We start from the raw sequence: 23,718 nt of genomic DNA, 5'->3' as shown, positions 1-23,718 counted from the left end.
AAGCAAATGAGTAAGGGAGAAAAAAAATTATCGCGCTCTTTGTCCTTTATTCCATGTCTTTAGTCCCCCCTTCCGATTTTCTTCACTCCTCAAATTAATGACTGTGAAATTTCTGCTTTGTCGGTGGGGCCAGTCCAGTCTGCAGTTTATTTCTGGGTAATTAAGTGCTATCAGTTGAGTTGATAACGTAAATTGGCCACTGTAAAGAGTTTAAAGGCTGACATTTCGTCAGAGCGATTGACGGAGGGCTAACGCTCGAAATGTCAACCTTTAAACTCTTTACTTTAGCCAATTTACGTCATCAACTCAGTTGATAACTCTTAATTACCCTGTTACACTCTCTTACCAGCGCAGCACAAAAGTTTCTTTTAAAACATACCTTTTATTCATTTGTGCTTTATTTCTGTCTATCTTACCCAGAGCACAGCTATTCTTGTTCCTGACATTCTTTTATAGATTTATTATATTTCTGAAATCCAAAAATGATATTTGCAAATACCAACGAAGACCCAAATGAGTGTCTTTAGTGGATCAGGAAGTCGCAAAGTGAGCCTGTCAGTGATTATTTGTGGTGGAACACTTGGTAAAGTATGCGCGCGCAGCCACATTTCTAATGTTTTTCAATGTCTGCAAAGAGGGTGACGTTTACCTATCCATGAAAATTTTCTACTGAGACGTCGAATTCTCCCCTTTCATGATGAAATCACCGCTACGGAAAGCCGTGGTCGTTGTCCTAGTTGTCTACGCCAGCGTTTCATGGTGTGAGGATATTCCATCAGAAACTCCGTCACGAACGAACAGTTCAATTGGGTGAGCCACTTGGAATATGACTCTTGTACCAGTCGAAAATATTAAATGTTTACACGGGTCACTTATTCATCTGAAGTATTTTTACACCCATTGATTGTGATCACAGTTATCAACACTTCATTGTTTAATTCATTTTTTAGCATGAACAACACAGAGGGGGAAGTAAATGCGACAAAAACTACACCAGTTACTACAACACAACCTCCAACAACCACCGAGGCGCCGATCGAGGAAATACCCGAACCACCTGAGGTCGAACAACACAGTTCGATGACAATTTTTTTCATTCTTCTCGTTGTAGGTATGATACTTAAATCTTCTTATCCACAGTTATCTGTGTGTGGTTGTTGGAGCGAGATGTACACATTTTACTAATATTTTCAGTCAATGTCAGCTGTCATTCTTTGAGGCAACTAATTCACATTTTTACTGTGTAGTCGTTGTTATATTTTATATTCTAAAATTATTTGAGCAGCTGCTAATCTCCAATTCTTAAGATGATGTGATTTTTGTATTTAAGTAGAGATAACTTTCAGTGGTCAATAAGAACAGCTGGTGACACCACGACAGAAAAGATATCACTAAATGTCACATGTTTATGAAAATCCTACTTACACCCATTAGTAGTACAAACAAAAACAGCATATTATTTTAATTGTTGAAACCTCACTGAAATGATCCTTGCTATCAGCTGAAACTGGTCTCAACAATAACTTCTTGAGCTGCAACAGAATTTAAAACTTATCTGGAATGATTTGGCCCAGTTTCCACTGTGCTTTGGCATAGATAGAGGCAGAGTGTTTCCACTCTTTAAAAAAAGCTAAGTTAGCTTTTAGGATAAAGAATCTGCCTATTACAAGGAAAAGTGGGAAAAAATTCAAAAGAAAGACATACCTACACTGGAACTATATTATTTGGTACAAATACAGTTTATACAGTTAGTGAAACCCTTCCTTTCCAATTTATCAGATCAGTGTTTTCTTCTGTGACTAACTGTTTTACACACAAATACATAATACATTATTTATGTTACATTCTCAAGAAAGTGATATTGTGAATGCACTGAGAATGTCTGAGTGCAATATCTTTCCCTTCTCATTTCTTTTGTCTTTAGCAATTTATGCTCTGGTACATTTCTATTTGAGGTGAAGCTTGGTGAAAAGAAAACTTTTTTGAAAAGATATGTGAATTAGGATAACTCATCTCCTAATATATAGATTTAGCCAAGCCTAAAAGTGGAGCTTGCATTTTTTTTTTCCCGCACGTCTCAAGGGCACATTGCCTTGCCCTAGCCAGGACTAGAACCCGGGTCATCCAAATCGGAGCCCAGTGCACTGACCACTGTGCTATTGAACAAAGCCGTGGCATTGGTGTGCCCATGGTATAGTTGACCACGCATGTTAATAGTAGCACCTTGTACGGTCGTATGGTCATACAGTCGTATGATTGTACATCCAACTTTTTTTGGCTTGATGGGTTACTACTATTTTGTATAATTATGGGGCTATGCTCTGCGAGCTCCGCTAAAATATTTACATCTATGTATAAATATTGTATATACTTATATTTCAATAGTTTTTTAAAATAAAAATATCAATTCTTGATTACTTTGCATTTGGTTTCATTTTAGCCCTTTGTATTTTGTTGATCCACTTTTTACTGAAGACTAAATTTCACTACCTTCCTGAAAGTGTAGCTGTTGTTTTCCTGGGTAAGTTGCATTATCTCTGGATAGTATTTCAGATAGTTTTTGGAGTGAATGCAATGCTCACAACCTACTCTAGAGACAGTACTATATTTATCTACTTTTTGAAACTTGACACTTTCATACAGAAGATGTATATAATTAATCTTTCCCCTTTACATCAAACCTTGAATGAACAATTGTTGGTTGTTCTATTGCAGGTGCACTAGTTGGTTTGGTTATAAAAGCCTTAAGTCATTTTGCTCTTGGAGACTGGAGGGTTTGTTTCAGTTTTCTGCTTTGCTGATGTTAATGATAAATTATTCTACTATAGTTGCTCATTACAGGTGCCAGCTCTAATTTTCTGAGGATTACATTTATTTGTATCTTGCCTCAGTCACCCTATATGGAACAAGTTCACCAATTGTTTGGCATCTAGGCAGAATTGTCCAGCTAAACCTGAACATTCTGGCCAAGTTTTCATTTGGACATGAAAAATGTCCTCCTGTTTCTTTTCAATTCTCTCCTTCTTCTTCATATCTCAATGTAGACCTTGTGCATGACTTCTAAGTTCCATTAAGTTTGTATTAAAGGTGACAACATTTACCACAGTTGTATGCTCATCCATTTTTCTAAATTTTCCTAAGTGCCAGTTCTGCATAATTTTTGTGTCATTTAACATGACAAAAAATTGATTGGTTTTTAAATATTCTTATGAAGTATCACATTCAGGAATCCACCCCTTCAAAACAAAACAGTTGTTGCTTTCTTTTGAATTATTATATTTGAGTGAAGACTTTTTTCACAGGCAGAATATTTATATTCTGTTACTTCCTTTCTTTTTTTGGCTTTAAATAGAAAGAGGAACACTTCAATCCTACAGCATTTTTCCTGATTTTGTTGCCACCAATAATTTTTGAATCTGGGTATTCACTCCATAAGGTAAGAGTATCATCCAGATAACAAGAAGAGACTTTTCATTTAAAATTAACATAAAATTATCTTAAAAAGTTTCAAAGTTTTGAATTTTCTTTTTCAAATCAGTTCACTGTATGTGTTCCTTTATGTTAGACTATGGTTATTATGGTGTGTACCACTAAAGGTTTGCATTAAAATCTGACTTTTTGTGTAGAATTCTGAGCCACTTGGTTATTAAGACATTGAATGGTACATGCACTATGTAATTATGAGATGACTAACTATGAAATGTCATCAGTGAACTCTGAACTTACGTCACGGAAAGACAACTTCTCACCCATTCAGTGGTACTTAGAATTTGTTTTGTTAGGCTATATGTTCCTTCAATATATATGGTTTAAAAAAGAAGGCTACAAATTCTTAGCTTTCAGTACAGAAAGCTGTTTTTCTATGTTGGAAACAAAGTCTTTGTAATTTATTTTATTATTTGTTTAAATGGCTATGAAAACAAAACACACTAGACATGAAGTATTTTTCAAGTTGTGGAAATAAAATTCATGGATTTTTTATGGGCACAATGTCTCTGCCAAATTATTCCTGTTAAATATGCCCCTTCCACAGTTGTGAAGTAAAGTACCTCATGTTCTATAAAACTTGATTTCACATCCAAATTTAGCATTTGAAGAGCCAAAGATGAACTTTACCATCTAAATGAGGGATTGGATGATTTTAGCACTTCACTTTCCCTAGAACATTTTAATTCAGCAGTTCCTTTCCTTTTTCAGGGTAATTTTTTTGCCAACATAGGCTCGATTATTGTTTTTGCTATTTTTGGAACAGCTGTATCAGCTATTGTTATTGGAGGTGGTATCTATTTATTGGGAAAGGTAAGTGGTTTCTCTGTCTTTAAAAGGACCTTCCTGAAAAACCAGTTTTGGGTGATCAGCAACCACCTGATGAAAGATCAGTTAGAATTACAACAATACTGATCATAATAAATTTATTGGCATGCTTTATGCTTAATTGTATAAATTGAAAAGTGGTACTTTAGTGTTGGAACTGAAATCTGCTCTTATCTCAGGAATCTTTATGACCATCTGTTGTACCTAAGTGGTCCTTTAGGAAGAAAACAATTCGTAAAGCAAATAGATCATTACAAAACAAAACAGATTTTCAGTTTTTGAATATAAGAGGCAATCATAATTACTGGTACTCTGTGCTTTACATCATGATCTTTTTCATCAGATTAAATTGGAGCTCTATATTTGCATGTATTTTAGTGAAGATAAAAGTGATATTTCCATATGACTGCAGCTGCATAAAATATTGTTTCCTTGTTCATTTCAATTAATGGACATCTTACAAGACATATCTCTTTTATTATTTGTCCATTTAGGGTGGTGTAGCATTTCAACTTGATTTAAGAGAAAGGTGAGGTTTTATAATGTTTGGTTAGGTTTTTACCTGCAAACATGTGAGCTGCTGTACATTTATAAGCTCAATTTAGGTCTTTTTTCTGATGCTGACCCTGTTTCCAGGGCTTGTGAACTGTAATGGTACTTACTGTAGTTCTAACTTGTAGTGTTACAATGTAATGATAGACAGTGATGCTTTGATTTTTAGTTTAAGTTTCCCACTATACATGTTGAAAAAGCTTTTGAAGGTGACTTCAAGGTTTACCCAAGTTTTCTTTTCACAGCTTTGCCTTTGGCTCCCTGATTTCAGCAGTGGATCCTGTAGCAACACTGGCAATCTTCCATGCATTGGATGTTGATCCAACATTAAACATGTTGGTGTTTGGCGAGAGTATTCTTAATGATGCTGTTTCTATCGTCATGACCAAGTAAGTGGGTGTTCTATATTCAATACAATATTCCTTTGTCATGTTATTCATTTCTCTTTAAACTTTGATGTGCTATTCTATGCTTTTTTCCTTATAGTGAGCTGTGTGTTTGAATTTAATGAGAAATTATTTTTGAAAGTAGGTCACATGTTATCTCAAGTTATTGTGAGGACTAGAATCCTTCCTTTGGCATTCAGGTGCTTCTAGGCTGCATGAGGAATGAACACGAGGATTGAATATGAGGAATGAACATACAGGAGAAGAACCCATTGCATTTTGCATGGTTTATTCATCATGACCACAGAATCGTCTCAGTTACACTTTTTCATTTAGGAAAATACATAAACCCTTTCCTTTAACTTTAAGTAAAACCCTTATTGAAATATTTATCTTGTTATTTTCAGTACTATCTTAGAGATGGGAGCTGCACAATACGCTGATAGTAGTTCTTTTGAGACATTCTTCTCAGCTGTGGGGAATTTTCTTGTAATGTTCTGTGGTTCAGCAGGCATTGGGATCCTATTTGCTCTCATAAGTGCATTTATATCCTTGAAAATTGTGACTTCTAGTTTTGCAGTGTTGTTTGATTTTTATTCTGAGGAAAATTATTTGTTCAGAGCAATACCTTGAAGACACAGAACTAGTTACTAAAATGTTTTTTCCTTGACAATGCTGTCACCTTTTGAAGCATGTTGATTTGCGAACCACTCCTTCTTTAGAACTTGGTACCATGTTAATATTTTCCTATGCACCTTATGGTTTGGCAGAGGGCCTAAAACTATCAGGTAAGTTAATTTTACTCAGTCTATAGATGTTGGATGATATTTCTTAAATACAATTTAACATCAGGGCGAAATTGGCAGTTGCACAGTTTCCAGTGGCAAGTTATAACTGACCAGGGTCACCGAAAGTTAAGGTTTGAATGCCCAATGTGTGACTATGCTACAGAATTTCAAAAAGTTGCAATGTAACTTATGTGAAGTACAAAGTTAAAAATAAAACTCAATATGTAGTTTAATTGGACTACCCTTCTCTTCATTTCTTTGCCTGGACTCTACGATCATCCATTTTAGTGAATTTTGTAGTTCTGAAGTGGAAATTCCAAGCCGTTTTAACAGTGATTTCGTGAGGTTCTTTCCTTTTAGTTAACACTCTGTTAAAAGCCATGGGGCATTTATTCAAGTTTTTCATTTTAAACTAGAGGAAATTAAGGGCAACTTCATTTTGGAATGGGCCTCTAAGAATTCAAGGAAACTGGCCTGACTGGCCACCAAGCTCTGGAGTTAATTTTAAGCCCTGTAACATGATTAACTACTGCATGGGATTTTAGTTTAAGTGACCATAAAATAGAATAAAAATGACTTCCCAAACTGCACCTTATATAAAGAAAGGTGTCACATTTCCGTTCAATTGATCATGTAATAATTTTAGTAGAAAATATTCATGGAGCTCAACTATTCAAGCAAGAAGATAACTTGAGGAAGAGTTATTCAGTTATGAATGACCCCTGAGGTGAATTTCCCTCTCATGCATGTATTACCTACCATGCACCCAGGTGACCAATTTCTTATGTTCTGTTTGACTGCAGGAATCATGGCTATTTTATTCTGTGGCATTGTTATGTCTCACTACACCCATTTTAATTTGTCACCCATGACTCAAATTACAGTACAACAGATTTTTCGTACAACAGCTTTTATGGCAGGTATGTTTAATTCATATTCCTGAGATAAAAAAAAGGTTTACAGAAAGTGGATGAGTGATGTAATGACTCAGATGAGAGGTAAACCTGAGGTTTGGAACTCTGTGGACCCATGATGTGGTTACTGTTGTTTATATACTAAGGGAGCATTGCTGTGTGGTCGGGATGCTGAACTTGTCACATGATGATCTTGAGTTTAGCTTCCTAGTTGCACTCCGTTCATAGCCAAATGGCTTGCCTCTAGACAGAGGGGATATTACGTTGTTAAATAATTGTATACATCATGCTCGTTGACCCTGATTGGCCTTATTTGGGGGATGATTGGTGTGAATATCAGCACCTAGATAAAGCCTCTGAACACAGTTATTGTAAATTATTTCTATAGGAAACATGTGATTATAAAATTCTTTTTTTTCATATTGACTTTAATGAAGAACTTTGAGAAGCTTTGATTTGTTTGTCATTGCCCTGAATGTTAATTTACTAAACCTTTTTTTTATTTCAGAAACATGTGTATTTGCTTATTTAGGAATGGCAATCTTTAGTTTCAAACATCAATTTAGACCAGCATTTGTTATTTGGACTATAGTAAGTATTGTGAAAGGAAGATTGTTCCCACGGAAAAATGTGCAGAAATTTCTACCTGATTGTTTTACAAATAGTTTTCTAAGAATTTGGTTACTGAGGCTATTTTATGTCAACCCATAACCATTCATACCCTTCTAGATTTTACAAGACAGTGTTCAATCTTTTTTGATGCATTCACATTTATTTTTATTTTTACATTTTGCCATGTTTAAATTTTGTTAAAATACTTATTTCTTGCTTTTATATTGTTACTTACTAGATTCTTTGTTTACTTGGAAGAGCAGTGAATATTTACCCACTATCTTCCCTTGTAAACCAATTCAGAGATATTAGAATCTCTCGCAAAACTCAGTTCATAATGTGGTTTAGTGGTACGTATGTAAGCAATAGAAATACTTTGTCTGTATGAGTTTTTGTTTGGTTACATGTACAATGTTAAAGAGTATGCACATAACTTAATCTTGTGTTATCATCCCTGAATGTTCCCTTCTAAATAATGTCACTGTGAAACTAAGAGAACTTGAAGTAACCTGAATTATTTTGTGACTGTCTGTTATAATAATAATAATAATAATAATAATAATAGTAATAATAATGACTTTATTGGATAACACAATTACTGGTTGAACCAGTAGTTCTCATTGTGGTCCATGACCACATGACCAATGACATTTTAGATTAGGACACAGGCTAAACCACAAACCTGTAACCAATGTAATTATGTACAGTTAAGTTGCATCAAGTCTGGTTGACTCCTTCCCTTTAATATAGCAAAAGGTCTGGAATTTTCCTTTTATCATACAGTTCCTGTAAAAGAGATCTATAGAACCTTAATCACAAACTGTATTTTTGTAATTGTTCTCTGATTGAAAGCAAGCACTCAAAGAGATATCATGGAATCAACAGACTAAATGATACTGTCAGTGCTTATTTCTGCAAAGTAGATGTGATGACATTTGATACTATCCTCAGGTTTGCGGGGGGCTGTGGCCTTTGCTCTTGTGCTCCATCTTCAGTTGGATGATGAAAAGCGACATGTCCTCATCACCTCTACACTCATTATAATCATGTTCACAATTCTGTGTTTAGGCGGATCAACTCTTCCATTGTTAAAGGTGAATTGAACTTCAATACATTGTAAATGATGATTGTATAGTCTAAATCAATTCTATTAGGCTTTCAGTTCATGCACAGTATGTGTGGTTGGAAAAGCTGAAATGGTGGAAATAGTTTTAATGAATAAAAGAAAACCTAATTTTTTTTCCTGTCATACATTTTACATTGTAGTTACTCAAAGCAGATCAAGGATTGGAAAAGAGTTTAACACTTAGTAAAACACAGACAGAGGTAAGTCATGAAATGATTACAACTTGGGCATGACCATGCACCCCTCATCTCTCTACTGCCTTTCTTCTCCATTGTGTGCTGTTCCTCTTTTCCTCCAGCCAGTATACTTACAGAGCAGTAAGCCAACATTTGTTAATCCACAGGGTAAAGCAGTGGATGCAGATCAACTGACTGATGATGAATGGAGAATAAGCAGCAGGAAAGCTTTGAAGGGCTTCTCTCGGCTTGATGCTAAGTATTTCATTCCATTCTTCACCAGAAAGTTTACAAGACAGGTAAAATACAGCACTGCTGGGTCATTATTGCTACAGCTGATTGCTGTTGTGCTTACCCTTCTTTTTCCTGCATTGTTCTTTCAGGAGGTCCGCAATGCACATGAAGAAATGCAGCGCTTAACAAGTCAGTTATACAGTGAAGTGCACAGTGACTTGGCATCTGAAGATGAAGCAGAGAACAAACTCTAAATTACACATTTGTCTCACAATGAAGCAATTTGGGAAGGGGTAAATGAATGCAAATTTAGATCTAGTAGATCACTAATTAAGGGTAAGGACATAGTGATGTGTTGTTACACTTATGGATATTTATTTCTGGGTTTTTTTTTAAAATACAAGCTAAATATTTCATGTTTTAGACATTATCTCATAACTTGAAACTACAATCACTGTTGTGAATAACATTCCTTTTCAAAGCTCTGACAGAAGGCTGATGCTCAAACATCACCTTTTGAAGCTCTTTACAGTGGCTAATTTACATTACTAACTCAGTTGATAAAACCAAATTACCTTTTCAAAGCTTCTCTTACTTGGATGATCAGACCACACAATCAAAGTTCAATGTAGGAGGAACCATTATTCAGCACTAATGGCCGGCTCATTAGCTCTCATCTTAATGGAACCACTTAAATGCAGTCCTAAGTTGCCAAGACTACAAACTCTATAAATACATTAAAGAGGATTATTTAAGTGTACATTGTACCAAAGAATTAGTACATTGTGGCTGAGGCAATTTTTTGTCTCAGTGATTTTCTGACATTTCCATGACTTAGTAGATGATGAAATATAAATTTATGTTAAGTATTATTTGTAAATATGTATATTAAAGTTTGATAACTTATACAGAAGTTTTTGAATATTCAAGGAGAAATTGGGTAGAAATTTGTGAATAATATATTTGAAAGTTTTAAATGTGGAGGCAAAGTGGAGTTACTCTTAAGATTATTACTTTTGGCAGGTAGCACTCTTGAAATACATTGTGAGTAAATGCCCAGTAGCTGGCCATGGTCTCCTAAATGCCCGGCAGAAAGAAATTTTCACAGATTTTCCATAAAAAGGTTCTCTCAAACCTCTTTCGAATATCAGAAGCTTTTTCAGAAATGTTAAATGATTCCAAAAATTAATTTGGATTTTCAGTGGACAAACTCTCCTAGCTTAAGCATACTAGAATATTGCTCAGTTTTCAACACTAAGGAATTGCACACCTCTTATCACACTACTGGGCTTGGGTCTCAAATGGAATAAATGCCCAGAAGTCAGAAACTTTAAATAAAATGCCTCTGAAAAATTCATACAAACTTATTGAGTAAATTTGATGTTTGTTTAGAAATGTTGGTTTTTCAGTGGTCAAGCTGGAACGTACCATACTAAAACACATTAATATTTTAACCAGTTGAACCATTAACAGACTTAACATTATATTACATTATAGTATGCAAAAACTCGGAAAATTTGTCCACTTAAGAACCAAAAACTCAATTTTTGGAATCACTTGACATTCTAAACAAAAATCTGATACTAGGAACTCTTCAGTGGCATTTTGATTATTTCTGACTGCTAAGAAGTTAGTCCATTCAAGACCATGTCCAGCAACCTGATTGGAGGTGTGCAATTTTTGAGAAATAACCTTTCTGTGAAAAGTCTCTAAAAGGTTTTGACTGTCAGGCATTTACTCTTTTGGAAACTGCACGCGGCTGTGGTGCATTTTGTTGCAGTGCACAATATATATTTGTACACCTGTACAAATAAACCATGTTTCTTATTTTTCACTTGTAGCAACAGTATTTCCTCTGAAAGGACTTGAAGTAAAAGTCAGATTTCAGTGGTTCTCGGAGTATTTTGTTGTTGTTTGTTGTTTTTCAACGAGTCAAGGGTGCCCATGGTAACTTCTTGTTCATCTATTCCTCACTCCCTTTACCTCTTTACCGCCTACCACAGTACAGAGGGCCATTTCAGCCCAAATTTTAAAATTTTATCCAAAGTATTTTCTGGAAAACAGAACAGAAGGGGACGCATCTGTTCTTATAAAAACAACGAAATTTGATGCAAACGATAAATAAGTGCGACGCTTTAGTAAGTTTTACATGACAAGCCCTCCTTTCAAGTTGGTAAACGCTTACATCATCCTATTGCACTTTCTTGTGCAATGCAAGCGGTTTCGTGTTCTTTACTTCCTTTGACCCTCAATAGTTTTCCCTAATTCTCAATCAGTTTTGTCATTTTCGTGATTCGGAATCTAACTACAGAAAACAGGCATTTCAAACATGGCGGTGAGAGCGAAATTTGAAAACAGCAATGAAGTTGGGGTTTTCGCGAAGTTGACGAACGCGTATTGCCTCGTGGGAATCGGTGCCTCAGAGAACTTCTACAGGCAAGTAGCACAAGTACTTTGAAAGCTTACTGGTCGAAGAAGCTTGTAGCTTGGTATTTGAATTTTACGGAATAGAATTCTTTTGCAAGAAACGGGAAAGAGCGAAATGGAAAAGGGAATCAGAAATCGCACTTCACGTGAAAAAGACGATAGAAATGGTTCAAGAGCATTTAAGTCTGTACAGTGCTCTGTTTCTAGTCCGCAATAGCACATTCTTAAGCACATCCTTTAAATTTATACAACCACTGATCCCTAATCATTGTTTATGTGCGTAGGGTCATGGGTAAAGCTGTGTGGCTTATCTCTCTGTTATTTCAGCCATGCCCACTGCAATAGACAGTGTTGGGAGATACATCGTTTTGTTATTATTCCTATTATTTGGTTCGTCTTGTATCTGATCATCGACTCTTTTGAAAACTTTACGTATAAATAGGACCAAACTTTGTTGTCATGTTTTCTTTTTTGTCATTTATGAATTTAGTACTAACACTGAAATTAATAAAGGGGCACTTCCTGGCCTTGAAGTGCGCCTTTCATTGTGAACTTCAAGGGAGGAGTGGGGTCAGTGGAGTAAAATAGGAAGGGAGTCAACCACAGAAACATTCTAATTTTTTGGGCCATTTGATCCTCTTGCACTTTCCCTCCTTTGTTTGAGGTCAATCTTTAGCTTTGAAAGCCTTCCTCAGTAAGAATGCACTTGGTGGCTAGTGTTGAACAAGATCAGTTTCTGATCAAGATGTTAACATATTTTTGTGTTGTATAAATTGCAAATATAAAAAAGAAAGGTGGAAGGATTCTTTGATAAAATACATGAATTAAGGGTTAGTGAATGGTCACCCAAAAGAACTTGATATCTGAACAACTTGCAGTTAGTATTACCATGAATACCATTGTACCTGTACATACTGTATCATGCTTGTATCTTGTCTGGTGTTCTGAGGCACTATTTCCAAGTTCACGTTTTGCCTAAAAGTTTATGGGCTTACTTTCCACTGCCCTCTTAAGTTTGGTTTTCATTCTTTTTCATCTCCTCTTCAGCAAGAGAGTTATGATTTGTGTTCACAACAGCAACTTGTGATCAGATCTCATACATTGAATTTTTTTTTTTGAATAGAAGGAATATAGTCATCCCCTGTCTTTGACCCAGTTATAGTACAAAAAGAACGAGGTGAATTTATCTGTTTCACAGGACTGGAAATGTTTATTTATTTATTTTGTGTTGGTAGTGTTTTTGAAGGTGAACTCTCAGATGTAATTCCTGTAATTCGAACATCAGTTGCAGGCGTTAGAATTGTTGGGAGACTGTGTGTTGGTGAGACCTTGTCTATTGCTTCAAGTTTACTCTACTAGCATAGAAGATTTTTTAATTATGGAAATAACTATAAACATACCATGTAGCTTCATTTCAAGTGCTAAGACCAAATTATTCATTGTCATACATCTACACTGTTAAGAATTGTTGATGTAATGTGTACTTGCCTTTTTCTTTGCATATTACTTCAGTGGAACCTCAATTTAACACACCTCTATGTAATAAAGTCCTCAGTATAATGAACGATACTCTTCAGCCTGGCAAAAGTTACAGTAAATTGTACAGGAAAGAACCTTGATATAATGAACCTCTGTATAACGAAATCTTCATTATAATGAACAGAATCTAGAGGTCCAAACTTCAATATACCGTGATATAATGAACAAATGTCAACACGTGACAAAAGGCAAATGCAAGAAGACTGACAAGAATCAAAATCCATCAATTTCATAACAATAAAACAACTTTACAGCTAACAGTTCATTGTAAATGCAGACACTGATATTATGGACACTTCTACAGATCTGCTTTATCCTCTTTGTCTCTTATTAGTACTATTTACCCTTTAACTCCCATGAGTGACCAAGACAGAATTTCTCCTTACAATATCAATACAATATCAACCAGATGAGTAATGAGAATTAAGAAAAATATCAATTGGGGGATAATTAGTTGATTCAATACCAAATTCTCTGAACTAACATGATAACAATTGTATGGTTGACAGAAAGAATTACAAATTTGATCTGGGAGTTAAAGGGTTAAGTTGAATTTAACCTCTTTATTTTTGATGGAATTTCCAGTGCAATGCCTTTATTTCTCCATTTGTAGCTTCCACTGAAGTTTGTTGTCCATTCTTTACAAACAAGGTGCTGTAGCTATGTACAGACCTGTACTGTATACTATAGCTTCATATAGACCTGTGCAGTGTACTGTAGCTTCATATAGTTGTTAAAGCAGTAATCATTTCAGTCCCAAAATGCTGGGTAGCATGATGTCACATCATAAAACAAAAAAAAAATAAAAAAAAATTATTATTAACTGGCCCTCAATATAACAAACATTTTGGTTGTTTTTTCTGCAAATTTGTCAAATTGAGGTTTTTGATACAACAAACCAATTTCCCTAATCCCTTGGCACTTCGTTAAATGGAGGTTTTACTGTAGTCTAAGACTTCTCTCGGCCTTCCTTTACTTGTACTTTCTATACACACACACAAGGTCTGGTTGTCAAATAGAAAAAGAACTGTTAAACACATGGAATTTGTTATATTTCAGGTAACAGAAATGGTCTTCTTGTACCAAATACAACAACAGATCAGGTAACTTTTAAAAACCTCTTTCTTTGTTATTTCACTCTAACAAGCATAAATGAGAAAGAAAATTCCATGATGGTGGCTTGTTGACTGACAACTTTCTGAAGAGGTATTGACTCTGCTTTACTTTACTTTATATGTTAGAAACCTTTCATCTTTCTAGCACTGAGAAAGTAAAATTCTTACATTTAATTTGATACTTTACTTTTAACAACACATTCAACTTTGAATTAGTTAACACACAAACAAAAGACCTTGTTATAGGAATAGTATTTTTATTTTTATGGATTTATCACATCTGGCAAGTGTCTAAACTGTTTATTTTTTTCGCTGTGCTTTCATGTAGGAACTTCAGCATATTCGAAATGCCTTGCCTGATTCAGTGAAGATAACGAGAGTGGAGGAGAGACTTTCGGCGTTAGGAAATGTAATTGTCTGTAATGACTATGTTGCCCTTGTGCACCCTGATTTAGACAGGGTAAGTCTTATACAATCAATTAAGGTTGTAAACAAGCTAGCTTTTATTCTTAAAAACAGTCTGGTTAGCTTAAACTTGTTTTACAAAATGTGGTAGGGAGTTAGACCTAGAAGTGTGAACAATAAGTCATCAGCACATCTACTTTCTTGTTGCAAATAAACAGTTTTAAAAGGAACAACCAAACACTTTTGAATATTTCCCCCTAACAGACCACTCCTATTTCTGCGTGACTTTCCCACACCTGGAACAACATAAACAAAGCTCTGTCCATTCCACCTGGAAAAAGAATGTTTATAGGAATGATACAAGAACATAATTTTTACTTTTCAGGAAACTGAGGAAATTTTAGCAGATACCCTGAAGGTGGAGGTCTTTCGTCAGACTGTGGCAGGGAATGTTTTAGTTGGGAGCTATTGTGCTCTTAGTAATAATGGTGGCCTAGTAAGTGTTGGATTATCAAACTCTGTTTTTCTTTTGACTGTTGCAGTCTATTTGTTAAACCAAAAATTTTGAGTGATAAAATGCACTATACACATTAATATTCTTTTCTCAATTTTATGTTACAAGAGTTTCAAAAGAAGTGTCAGCCTATGTAGAAATGATTATTTCTTGGACAAGGTTGTTGAAAATAAAGTGTGCTATCCACCCGGTCAAAATAAATATTCTGATATTTATAAATGTGATCATTGTATGCTACAGGTGGAAGGGAATTTAAACTTTTTTTGTAGGTCCATCCAAGAACAGCTGTTGAAGATCAAGATGAGTTGTCATCGCTATTACAAGTTCCTCTGGTGGTGAGTTCATGCTTTAACTTACATTTATTTAAAAGTTCAACTGTATCAATGTTAGAAGCAAACTATGAAAGACAGTTTGATGCTCCAGGCATATTAAGATTGTGGTGATAATATTCTTAATACCAATAAATGTGCAGATGTGAAGAGACAAAGTTTTATACTTTGTCCAAGGCAGTGTTTTGTTATTCTTTGATAGTGGTTGAAATTTATTTAGGCTGGGACAGTCAACAGAGGAAGTGATGTCGTTGGAGCAGGAATGGTTGTAAATGACTGGGTTTCATTTTGTGGACTGGACACTACAAGTACTGAACTGTCTGTGATAGAAAGTGTATTCAAGTTAGGAGATGCTCAACCATCAGCTATTACCAGCAGTATGAGAGCATCACTGTTTGAGAGGTGAGTAATTTAATTGTAGGCCACTCAGAAACAAAAGATGACATTTGAATTAAAGAAAAAAATCTCATGATTTCTTTGGAAAAACTTTCGTGACCACAACACAAATTTTCTAGGAGAGAGTCTTATGTAATGTAGACAAAGCAAATTTTTTAGTGGGGAAGTTTTCTCCTTTGTATAAACTAAGTTGAATGATGTGTTTTTGCATTTCATGTAGTGTATAGTCTAATATCTAAGGCTTACAAGTAATATTTTATTTTACAGCATGACATAAACTGCAGGAAAATTGAAGCATATTGAAGCACATCATATTTGTACAATCAACTTTCTCTCCATGGATATGTTTAGTACAAGTTCCTATTTAATGACGCTAATAAGTTTCCCGCCTCTTGAACATCAGCATCAAGGAGGTGGTTCCTGAAGAGATGTCGTGGTTGCCATAGGAATGTATGTACTCCTCCCCCCCCCCCCAGTACACACACGTACACACACACACACACTCACAATGATCACTGCCCCAGTAAGCTCTCACAAGAAAGTAAACTCTCGCTCAGAGGGTGGAGAGATAAAAGGGAAAGGAGTGTGACACAAGTCCTCTCCGTGATCAAGTGAGAACATAATGCCAACTATGAAGGAAGTGACTGTGTAAATGATGTGATGTCAAACGTGCCAATCACGAAGAATGAAATGACTAATATCTTATGTCGGTAATTAATTGCATATCAGCCATATGTCTTGTCCTCTACGGATATTTTTTAAAAAACTGTGAAAGCGTCAGTTTAATAAAACAGTTGTATAATCATGCCATATTTTTCGTCCAACAAGTCGCTTTGCGGCTCACTTTGAAGTAGCCAGAATGTTCGAGGCTCCTAACCAAATCCCGTCAATGCCTGAATTTTATTTAGGATTATTTTTCTGTCATTTCTTGAAATGCCTTTCACTTGTAACTGTTGATGCTATTGAGTCTTTAAAACAGCTTTGTAATAATAAAATACGAGGAAACGGCTTATCAGTCTGTCTGAACAATCCTTTTTAAGCAGTGAATATAATTGCATCAAAGAAATTTTGAAATTGTAAAATGCGATAGCTTTCTCTCATTCTTACATGATCTGATTAAGTACGCCAGTGTTTTATATCTATCTCATTAGCTTGGTGTTAATAATTGTATCAACAATAGGTGTCCTGTTGGTGCATGAAATCTTATGTTAGATTTTTGTGTTTTTAGATTTGATAAAAGTCGAGCTACGTAACTCTAAGGTAATTTGATTGAATGTAATGCGCTTGTTGATACCGTGTAATAAAGAGTGCCAATTTGAAAGATAAATTTTTGTTCTAGAGTTTTGCGGCTTTCCGAACAACCTAGATGTAGGGAAAGGCCGCAAACTGCCATATGCTGCTTTGAGTGATTAGGGAGATTAATGTGTCTAGTGACTGGTTTGGATGCGTCCTTGTCATTTCTTTTTACGTCGTGAAGGTCTTCTCGGAATCGGTCACCAAGTCGTCTTCCTGTTTCACAAATGTCTAACTTTTCGCACTAAGAACAAGTTATGCAGTGGATGACCTTGGCGGAGGTGCAACACGCTCTTCATTCAACTAATTGATTATTGTTTCTCGTCATTATATTCCCCTGTAGAACCCCACACAATCCACAATTCCTCCAATCGCTCTGACGAAGGGCTAACGCTCGAAACGTTAGCTTTTAAATTCCTTACGGTGGCCAGTTCACGTTATCAACTCGTATGATAATACGTAATTAATCTGTTATACTCCCCCACCGACGGAGTTTCACAGTTTCTTCAGAAACTTACCCCCCTTAACGTAACTCTAGGTTTGGTTAGCGTGAATTCCGGCGAGGCAACTTTCGCGGGATTTGACCGTAAATCATTTCAGTTATTCTTTTGAGGGGGACATTCTAGGAAGGACGCTACCACTTGGATTTGCGTGCTACTGGTTTCGCGTACAGTTTGCGTCGCCCTTAGCGCTGAAAACATTATTTATTAAAGAAAAACAAACAAACAAACAAACAAAAACCAAAACCAAAAAACGCTATGATTAGCATGGAGGAGAGGGTTGGGGGTGGGAAGTTCAGCTGTCATTTTTAACAATTTGTTAGTACCCTTCCTGGGAAAATTTTTTTAGTTAAAGCGCCAAGGATGTCTCTAACCTATGCCTATGTTCAGTTCTATTGATACGCTTTTCTGACCATTTCCTTTATGGTGTATGTAGAATTTAAACGTTTTAGAGCGCATTAGAGCTTTACACTGAGCCCAATTAAGAAATATATATATATATTGGTTTTTTATTGGACAAATTCTACGAGCTTTTGCATACTATGTTTATGTGTTTTCTAGTGTGTTGCTGAAAAACCAACATTTCCAGACAAACATCGAATATACTCAAGAGGTTTGTATAAAGTTTTCAGTGGAACTCAGTTTTTTGGTAAAAATTTCTGAAGTCTGATCAGAAGCGCACAATTTCGATGTATATTTTTGTATGCTCAAGCTCGGAAAAATTGTCCACTTAAACCAAATTAATTTTTGGAATCGCCTGACAATTGCATACCAGAATCTAAAACTCTTCAGAAATTTCGCAGGACACATCTCGCTGTTGCTCGCCGTAGTAACAGCGTGAACTGGTTTCTCTAAGTATGGAAAATCGCATGCTCCGAGAGCAAAGCGTGCTCTCGAAATCTGGCCAATCAGGACACATGAGTTTCAGCTGTTTCTAGCTTTGCACGACCTCGGTTAGGAGAGGCACACCAAGGACATTTCATTGTTTGGCCTTTTTTTAGGTTATAATTATTTTTTTCATCCCCAGTCCACAGCTGCCTGCCAAGTTATAATTAGTGATAAAGTTTTTCCAGACTGGTAGATGGAAAATGTCAGCTCCACTTTGCAGTAAAATGTTCACTGGAAGCAAATATAAGCTTCTCATCAAGTTAACGATGGCAGCCGCTTTGATGACGGCGTTAACTTCGTTTTTGGCTAATCTCTCACCCAAGTCATTAGTTAGTCTCCGCAAAAACTGTAACTCTTGGAAAGCAACTCAGTCACAACACAAAACCACTCTGATATCCAAGACTGTTTGTTTGCAGAATTATTTCCTTCTCGTTTTGGTATCTTCAGCACCATCACATTTCGGAAGAAGGGATTTAATTCGTCAAACTTGGGGAACGGACAAAACCAGCGTTCCTGAATGGAAGACATATTTTTTAGTTGGACAAACAAAGAATCAAACTGATTCTGATCTACTAAAGGCAGAAAATAAAATCCATGGTGATATTATTCGTGCTAATTACTCTGAACACTACTGGAATCAAAGTTTGAAAGTAGCGATGGGATTTGAGTGGGCCGCGAGATACTGCAAATTTTCATATCTTTTGAAGGCAGATGATGATGTTTTAGTGAACACCAACGATTTGATAACTCGTTTACAACGCCCATCAACACCAAAAAATGGTCTGTACATGGGGAAAATAAACAGAAACGCTGAAGTTCGTCGCTATGGCAAGTTCTCCGTTAGTCACAAAGAATATGCTGGTTCAGCTTTTCCAGATTATTGTAGCGGGGGCGGTTTTATTCTTTCTTATGATGTGGTGGAGTGTATGGTTCCTTCATTTGAGGTGATTAATCCATTTCGAATCGACGATGTTTATGTGGGGATAATAGCGCATGAATTGGGTTTAACACCAGTACATCACAGCTGGTTCCTGTTTCCAAATTCTAATTATGATGATTGCTTTTTCACACCTAATGTGCTTGTTCAACATCAGGTACTTGGTCAGTGTTTAATTCAACAGTTACACATGCACTCTGTTGATTTTTATTCTTTTTGGTTGGGGTCGCACTATTGATGTTTGAGGGAAAAGACTTGTACAGTGCAACTACCAGCTTCTACTATTGCCTGAATTGCTTACACAAAAGCAGGAAACAGTCCCAGTAATAGTAATAGCACTCTAATTTAGGTAAAATAAAACTTGCTCAGTTTTTTAGTTTCTGTGATCCTGCTTTTCTCACGTAACTCCATAGCTTGAAAAAGCTTGAGGCATCCCACACACAAAAAAGTCATTCAGAAACTATGTAATCATATTTCCTGTTCTAATTGTATTTGATGATCACCGTTACCATTAAACTTCCGCTTTATTTTAACTCTTTGTAAAGTAAGTGGTGTGCTTTGCTTAGAAATCAAGAGCCAGGTGGCATAAAATTATTTTACACACAAGATTCCAATGGGTTTTCCAACCTTTCCATCTGTGAGCCCTACTTACACAGCAAAGTTTTCCATAATAGTAGCAACTCCAATTTTTTCATATTCATACTGTACGCCTATTTACAACAATCCAGTTGCTGGTATTATACAGTTGACATTAACTGTGTTAAATAGGTATCTAGGAAACTCTGTTCACATAATGACTTGATAGACATGTCAACTGTGTTTTCCACAAACCCATTTCAGCTGTGGATCACCAGACCAGAGCTCTGTCAGTTTCACAACTGATTTCCATGTACACTGGCAGGCATAAGCACAGCAACCTGTCCAAAAATATCACAAATAATTGCAAAAAATGTGGTGATGGGATTGTGTTACACTGGTACAGTTTACATTTGGTTACATTTGGTTATCCTCTCCCCTTCTACCCCTCACCTACTATGAAATAAAAACCTCTAAAACAGACACTCAACAAAATCTTCGATTGAAAATTTCATTCTCTTAAGGAGAAAAAAAAAGTATTAATAATAGTCATAATAGTAATAATTAAGTAACAGACATTCCATGAGATGGTCCTTCCAGTCCAAAGTTTCTGAGTTGAATTAAAAATTTGTAATGTTCATTGTAAAGGGAAGAAAGCTAGGTGACCTGGAGTAAGGATGGGAACCAATGGAACATGTGATGCCAGGTTCAGAAATTGAGCCTGGGCCACAGTGTTGGGAAGTGACCTCTATTTTTTAAATGAACTCTCCACAATCTCACCTCTTTTCCTTGTTAGTTTGCTTATAAGCTTGTCAAAATCTGGTATATTATTTCTGAAGAATAAATAATCACAATCTTTGTGCCACTCGTAGTCATTCAGGATGACCACATTGAAATCACATGATGTACATCGTAGCTTGTCACACACCCTAGATATGAAAACAAAGATTAAAACCACTAATTCATGCAACTGATAAATCTTTTCTTGCCTCCTACTATAAAATGCCTGTCCTTAAATCATGCACATTTTGTTGAAGTAAGAACCCAGGTCTGTCTAGAATAGGACTCCTAGTAGTAACTGTGACTGACATTTTAGAAACCTGAGAGGTGTTGCACTTTGTTCTAAACACCACAACAGACAGAGGCTTGTTTTGGAACTAGACAGTTCATTAAATGTGTATATTCTACGTAAATAACACACTAGACTATTCCATGAGAGATATTTGATGAATACACTACACCAACAGTCCAGTAATCAAGGATAAATTACAAACACAAATGAGATTTATACACAATCAAAACTATTGATGGTGTGGGTGGGAGGGACACTAAGACTTGCTCAAAGCTAGAAATAGATCGTTGCTTGCTTGCTTGCTAGATCACTAATAACTTGTGCACAGACAACTAAGTGGTAATATACTTATTATAAGTAATTTCCCAATTAAAATGGGTTAGTGTGGTGAACGGCCATTGATTCTAGCCGAGTCTTATGACTTGTATGCCAAACAAATTGCCTAATCATAAGGAAAGTGAAAACACTAATATGCACCTTGCCTGTACCCAGTCCAGGCCTCTCAGTTATCGATATCTAGATTAATATTAGTAGAGATTAATAATATTCACTGCAATTCAGCTTGCTGAAAATTTTTAATCAACTTTGCATCAATATTATTGGCTGTAAGAATCAAGAAGCAATAATTAGGTTTGATTTTTCTGTTGAGTTATGGTTTTCAGATAAAACACTGTTTATATTTCATTGTAATAATTTTAAACTCTAGAACAAAAATTCTTTTTGAAGTGCAAGGGACAGACAGTGGTTAGAGTTAGGTTTAGGAAATTTCCTCTTCCTATTTTAAACTTTCAATAAACCTCCCTATCCCAGTAGTGATCAAGAAGGAATTTCACCTTCCAATTTCAATATTTTATTAGCAGAGAGGTGAAATGAGGAAAGGTTATTAAAGCTGAGGGACACTGTTTCATTTAACACCAAAATATCAATGACGAAATAATTTGTAAGATGTACAAGGACTTTGCCAAAAAGTTGAGATTTAAATCTTGAAGGTTAAAGGGTAAAGGCAACTTGAAGGGTTGCAAAGCTCTTGTAAAAATTATGGCACTGAGGAGTTTTTGTTGCAGAATACTAATTAGTGATGAAAAATATCTTATATTCAATAACACACTTACCGCTCTTCTGACCCAGTGCAAAGCCCTTTTGCAAATTTAGAACCGCCTAGAAAAACTTTGACACAACGCTTTCGTGCTGAACTTAAATCTGTTGTGTTTGAGTTGGACAAAGATTTTGCTGGCTGTAATAGAAATTAATAAAAATAAGGATATATAAATAAATTTATAATTAATTTGGTGCAGTCATTATTTCCCTTGACTTATGAAGTTGAGACAGGAGACCATTGATGGTAAGTAAGCTTAGAATTCAAAGCAGTCCCCATAAAAGTTAGACAAGAAACAATCTTTTGAAGATTTTTCAAACAGACTCCTTGATTCAATAGCTCATATCTTTGTTTAATACTCTGCTCATAGCCCATAATAGTCATACTGATTGCAACATGTGAGTATTAGTTGTATAGTATAAAACATAAACATTAGCTACTCTGATCTCTATCTCTCTCTCTTTTAACATATGCTCAATGAATGATAACCAAAATCCTGCTGGAGAAGCCCATGGAGCAGTTTATAACTGAGTGACAAAAGTAATTTTAGATTGCAAGGGCTTTGCTGTTAATGGTTAAGAAACTTTATCAATCAATCAGGTGCTTAACTTTCTCAATCAAACTGTTCCAGATTTAAATTCTCCTTGATTCTTTATAATAGTTGAAGTTTTCATCATTGGTCATTGCAACTTCTCCAGTCTTTTCTTTAGTAACAATAGTCATTAAAGAAGGCTTGGACTGGAGGATGTCAGGCAATAATAATGGTAAGAATGATGACAATATGGATCATCATCAGATTAGTTTACAAGGAGAAATCGTACGAAATTAACTTTGAAAAGCAAATCTCAATATTCTTCTTACTTCGATAAACAGCCAACCGGCTTAATAAAAATCATAATCCGATTGGTTTTCATTCACGTGACCTATGCACACCCGTTGGCAGGGAAACCGAATTTTCGTTCGCACTTAGTAAATGAATGCTTAAAATACCACGATCTATGCGGGAAACTTCATCAAGGGATTAGTCTTTTGGTTAGTTTCTGGAAATCTAAGAAAATTAGATAGTTTACTGGTTAGTTTTACCTGTTGTCTCAGTTCAGGTATTTCTGGTCCATCATCCATACATTCTTGGATCATATCATGTAGTTCATCTCGATCAGCATTTTTAATATGTGAACTAAGAAACAGAGTCATTGAGATTGAGTCATTCACGCCAATTTATTCAAAATAAAAGAGTGAAAATAAGTGTGTTATACTGGGGAGGGAGGGTAAAAACGTTTCTACCTTTTCGGTTTTCTGTCCTTGTACCTTGATGTCTTTCCCGTTTCTGAGCTCAAGCTGGAGTTCAATTTGGTGGTGGGTTCCTGCTTAGGTTTTTTTCCACTGTCGAAAAACTTCGTCTCACATTCGTCTAATAAATCATCGATATCGTCTGCCATAGTAAAATATTCAAAACAAAAACTCCCAATTCCTCCAACTCAACTACAAGATAATTTTTCCCCCTTATAAATGGAGCCTGGGTGATAAGA

The 23,718-nt window shown here is 35.7% G+C and overlaps 4 protein-coding genes across 4 annotated transcripts; 3 read left to right on the top strand and 1 right to left on the bottom strand.

The window, feature by feature from the left end:
- The first annotated feature begins 609 nt into the window (after positions 1-609).
- Positions 610-11,004, top strand: LOC131774556 (sodium/hydrogen exchanger 8). The gene is made up of 17 exons (XM_059090605.2): positions 610-810; positions 951-1,111; positions 2,441-2,521; positions 2,716-2,774; positions 3,353-3,436; positions 4,198-4,299; positions 4,809-4,843; positions 5,112-5,255; positions 5,660-5,798; positions 5,935-6,040; positions 6,844-6,960; positions 7,463-7,545; positions 7,805-7,916; positions 8,518-8,660; positions 8,833-8,892; positions 9,036-9,167; positions 9,252-11,004. Exons 1-17 carry the CDS (start codon positions 695-697, stop codon positions 9,354-9,356), a joined length of 1,779 nt encoding a protein of 592 aa, XP_058946588.1. The 5' UTR covers positions 610-694; the 3' UTR covers positions 9,357-11,004.
- A 296-nt stretch (positions 11,005-11,300) lies between these two features.
- On the top strand, positions 11,301-17,148 carry LOC131774540 (eukaryotic translation initiation factor 6-like). Its single transcript, XM_059090590.2, has 8 exons — positions 11,301-11,538; positions 12,765-12,850; positions 14,128-14,171; positions 14,512-14,643; positions 14,974-15,084; positions 15,372-15,437; positions 15,652-15,833; positions 16,095-17,148. The coding sequence occupies exons 1-8, from the start codon at positions 11,432-11,434 to the stop codon at positions 16,102-16,104; spliced, it is 738 nt and encodes a 245-aa protein (XP_058946573.1). The 5' UTR covers positions 11,301-11,431; the 3' UTR covers positions 16,105-17,148.
- Positions 17,149-18,708: 1,560 nt separating this feature from the next.
- LOC131774519 (beta-1,3-galactosyltransferase 5-like) lies at positions 18,709-19,688 on the top strand. The gene has a single exon (XM_059090568.2). It carries the CDS (start codon positions 18,709-18,711, stop codon positions 19,681-19,683), a length of 975 nt encoding a protein of 324 aa, XP_058946551.1. The 3' UTR covers positions 19,684-19,688.
- A 5-nt stretch (positions 19,689-19,693) lies between these two features.
- LOC131774520 (cilia- and flagella-associated protein 418) lies at positions 19,694-23,709 on the bottom strand. Its single transcript, XM_059090569.2, has 5 exons — positions 23,474-23,709; positions 23,273-23,366; positions 22,206-22,327; positions 20,802-20,950; positions 19,694-20,362 (listed from the first exon to the last, which is right to left on the bottom strand). Exons 1-5 carry the CDS (start codon positions 23,626-23,628, stop codon positions 20,256-20,258), a joined length of 627 nt encoding a protein of 208 aa, XP_058946552.1. The 5' UTR covers positions 23,629-23,709; the 3' UTR covers positions 19,694-20,255.
- Between the last annotated feature and the right edge of the window lie 9 nt (positions 23,710-23,718).

This window comes from Pocillopora verrucosa, chromosome 3 (genome assembly GCF_036669915.1).
Source record: "Pocillopora verrucosa isolate sample1 chromosome 3, ASM3666991v2, whole genome shotgun sequence".
NCBI classification, from domain to species: domain Eukaryota; kingdom Metazoa; phylum Cnidaria; class Anthozoa; order Scleractinia; family Pocilloporidae; genus Pocillopora; species Pocillopora verrucosa.
Note: the sequence above shows the minus strand (reverse complement) of the source record. Positions and strands in the feature narration are given on the sequence as shown.

Coding starts and splice junctions, on each gene's coding strand:
- LOC131774556 (XM_059090605.2), top strand. CDS start 695: ATGATGAAATCACCGCTACGGAAAGCCGTGGTCGTTGTCCTAGTTGTC. Junction 5,799..5,934: donor TTGCTCTCATAAGTGCATTT/ATATCCTTGAAA, acceptor CAATGCTGTCAC/CTTTTGAAGCATGTTGATTT. Junction 7,546..7,804: donor CATTTGTTATTTGGACTATA/GTAAGTATTGTG, acceptor GTTACTTACTAG/ATTCTTTGTTTACTTGGAAG.
- LOC131774540 (XM_059090590.2), top strand. CDS start 11,432: ATGGCGGTGAGAGCGAAATTTGAAAACAGCAATGAAGTTGGGGTTTTC. Junction 15,085..15,371: donor TTAGTAATAATGGTGGCCTA/GTAAGTGTTGGA, acceptor CTTTTTTTGTAG/GTCCATCCAAGAACAGCTGT. Junction 15,438..15,651: donor TATTACAAGTTCCTCTGGTG/GTGAGTTCATGC, acceptor AAATTTATTTAG/GCTGGGACAGTCAACAGAGG.
- LOC131774519 (XM_059090568.2), top strand. CDS start 18,709: ATGTCAGCTCCACTTTGCAGTAAAATGTTCACTGGAAGCAAATATAAG.
- LOC131774520 (XM_059090569.2), bottom strand. CDS start 23,628: ATGGCAGACGATATCGATGATTTATTAGACGAATGTGAGACGAAGTTT. Junction 23,367..23,473: donor AAGGACAGAAAACCGAAAAG/GTAGAAACGTTT, acceptor TCTGTTTCTTAG/TTCACATATTAAAAATGCTG. Junction 22,328..23,272: donor TACCTGAACTGAGACAACAG/GTAAAACTAACC, acceptor TTTCTATTACAG/CCAGCAAAATCTTTGTCCAA.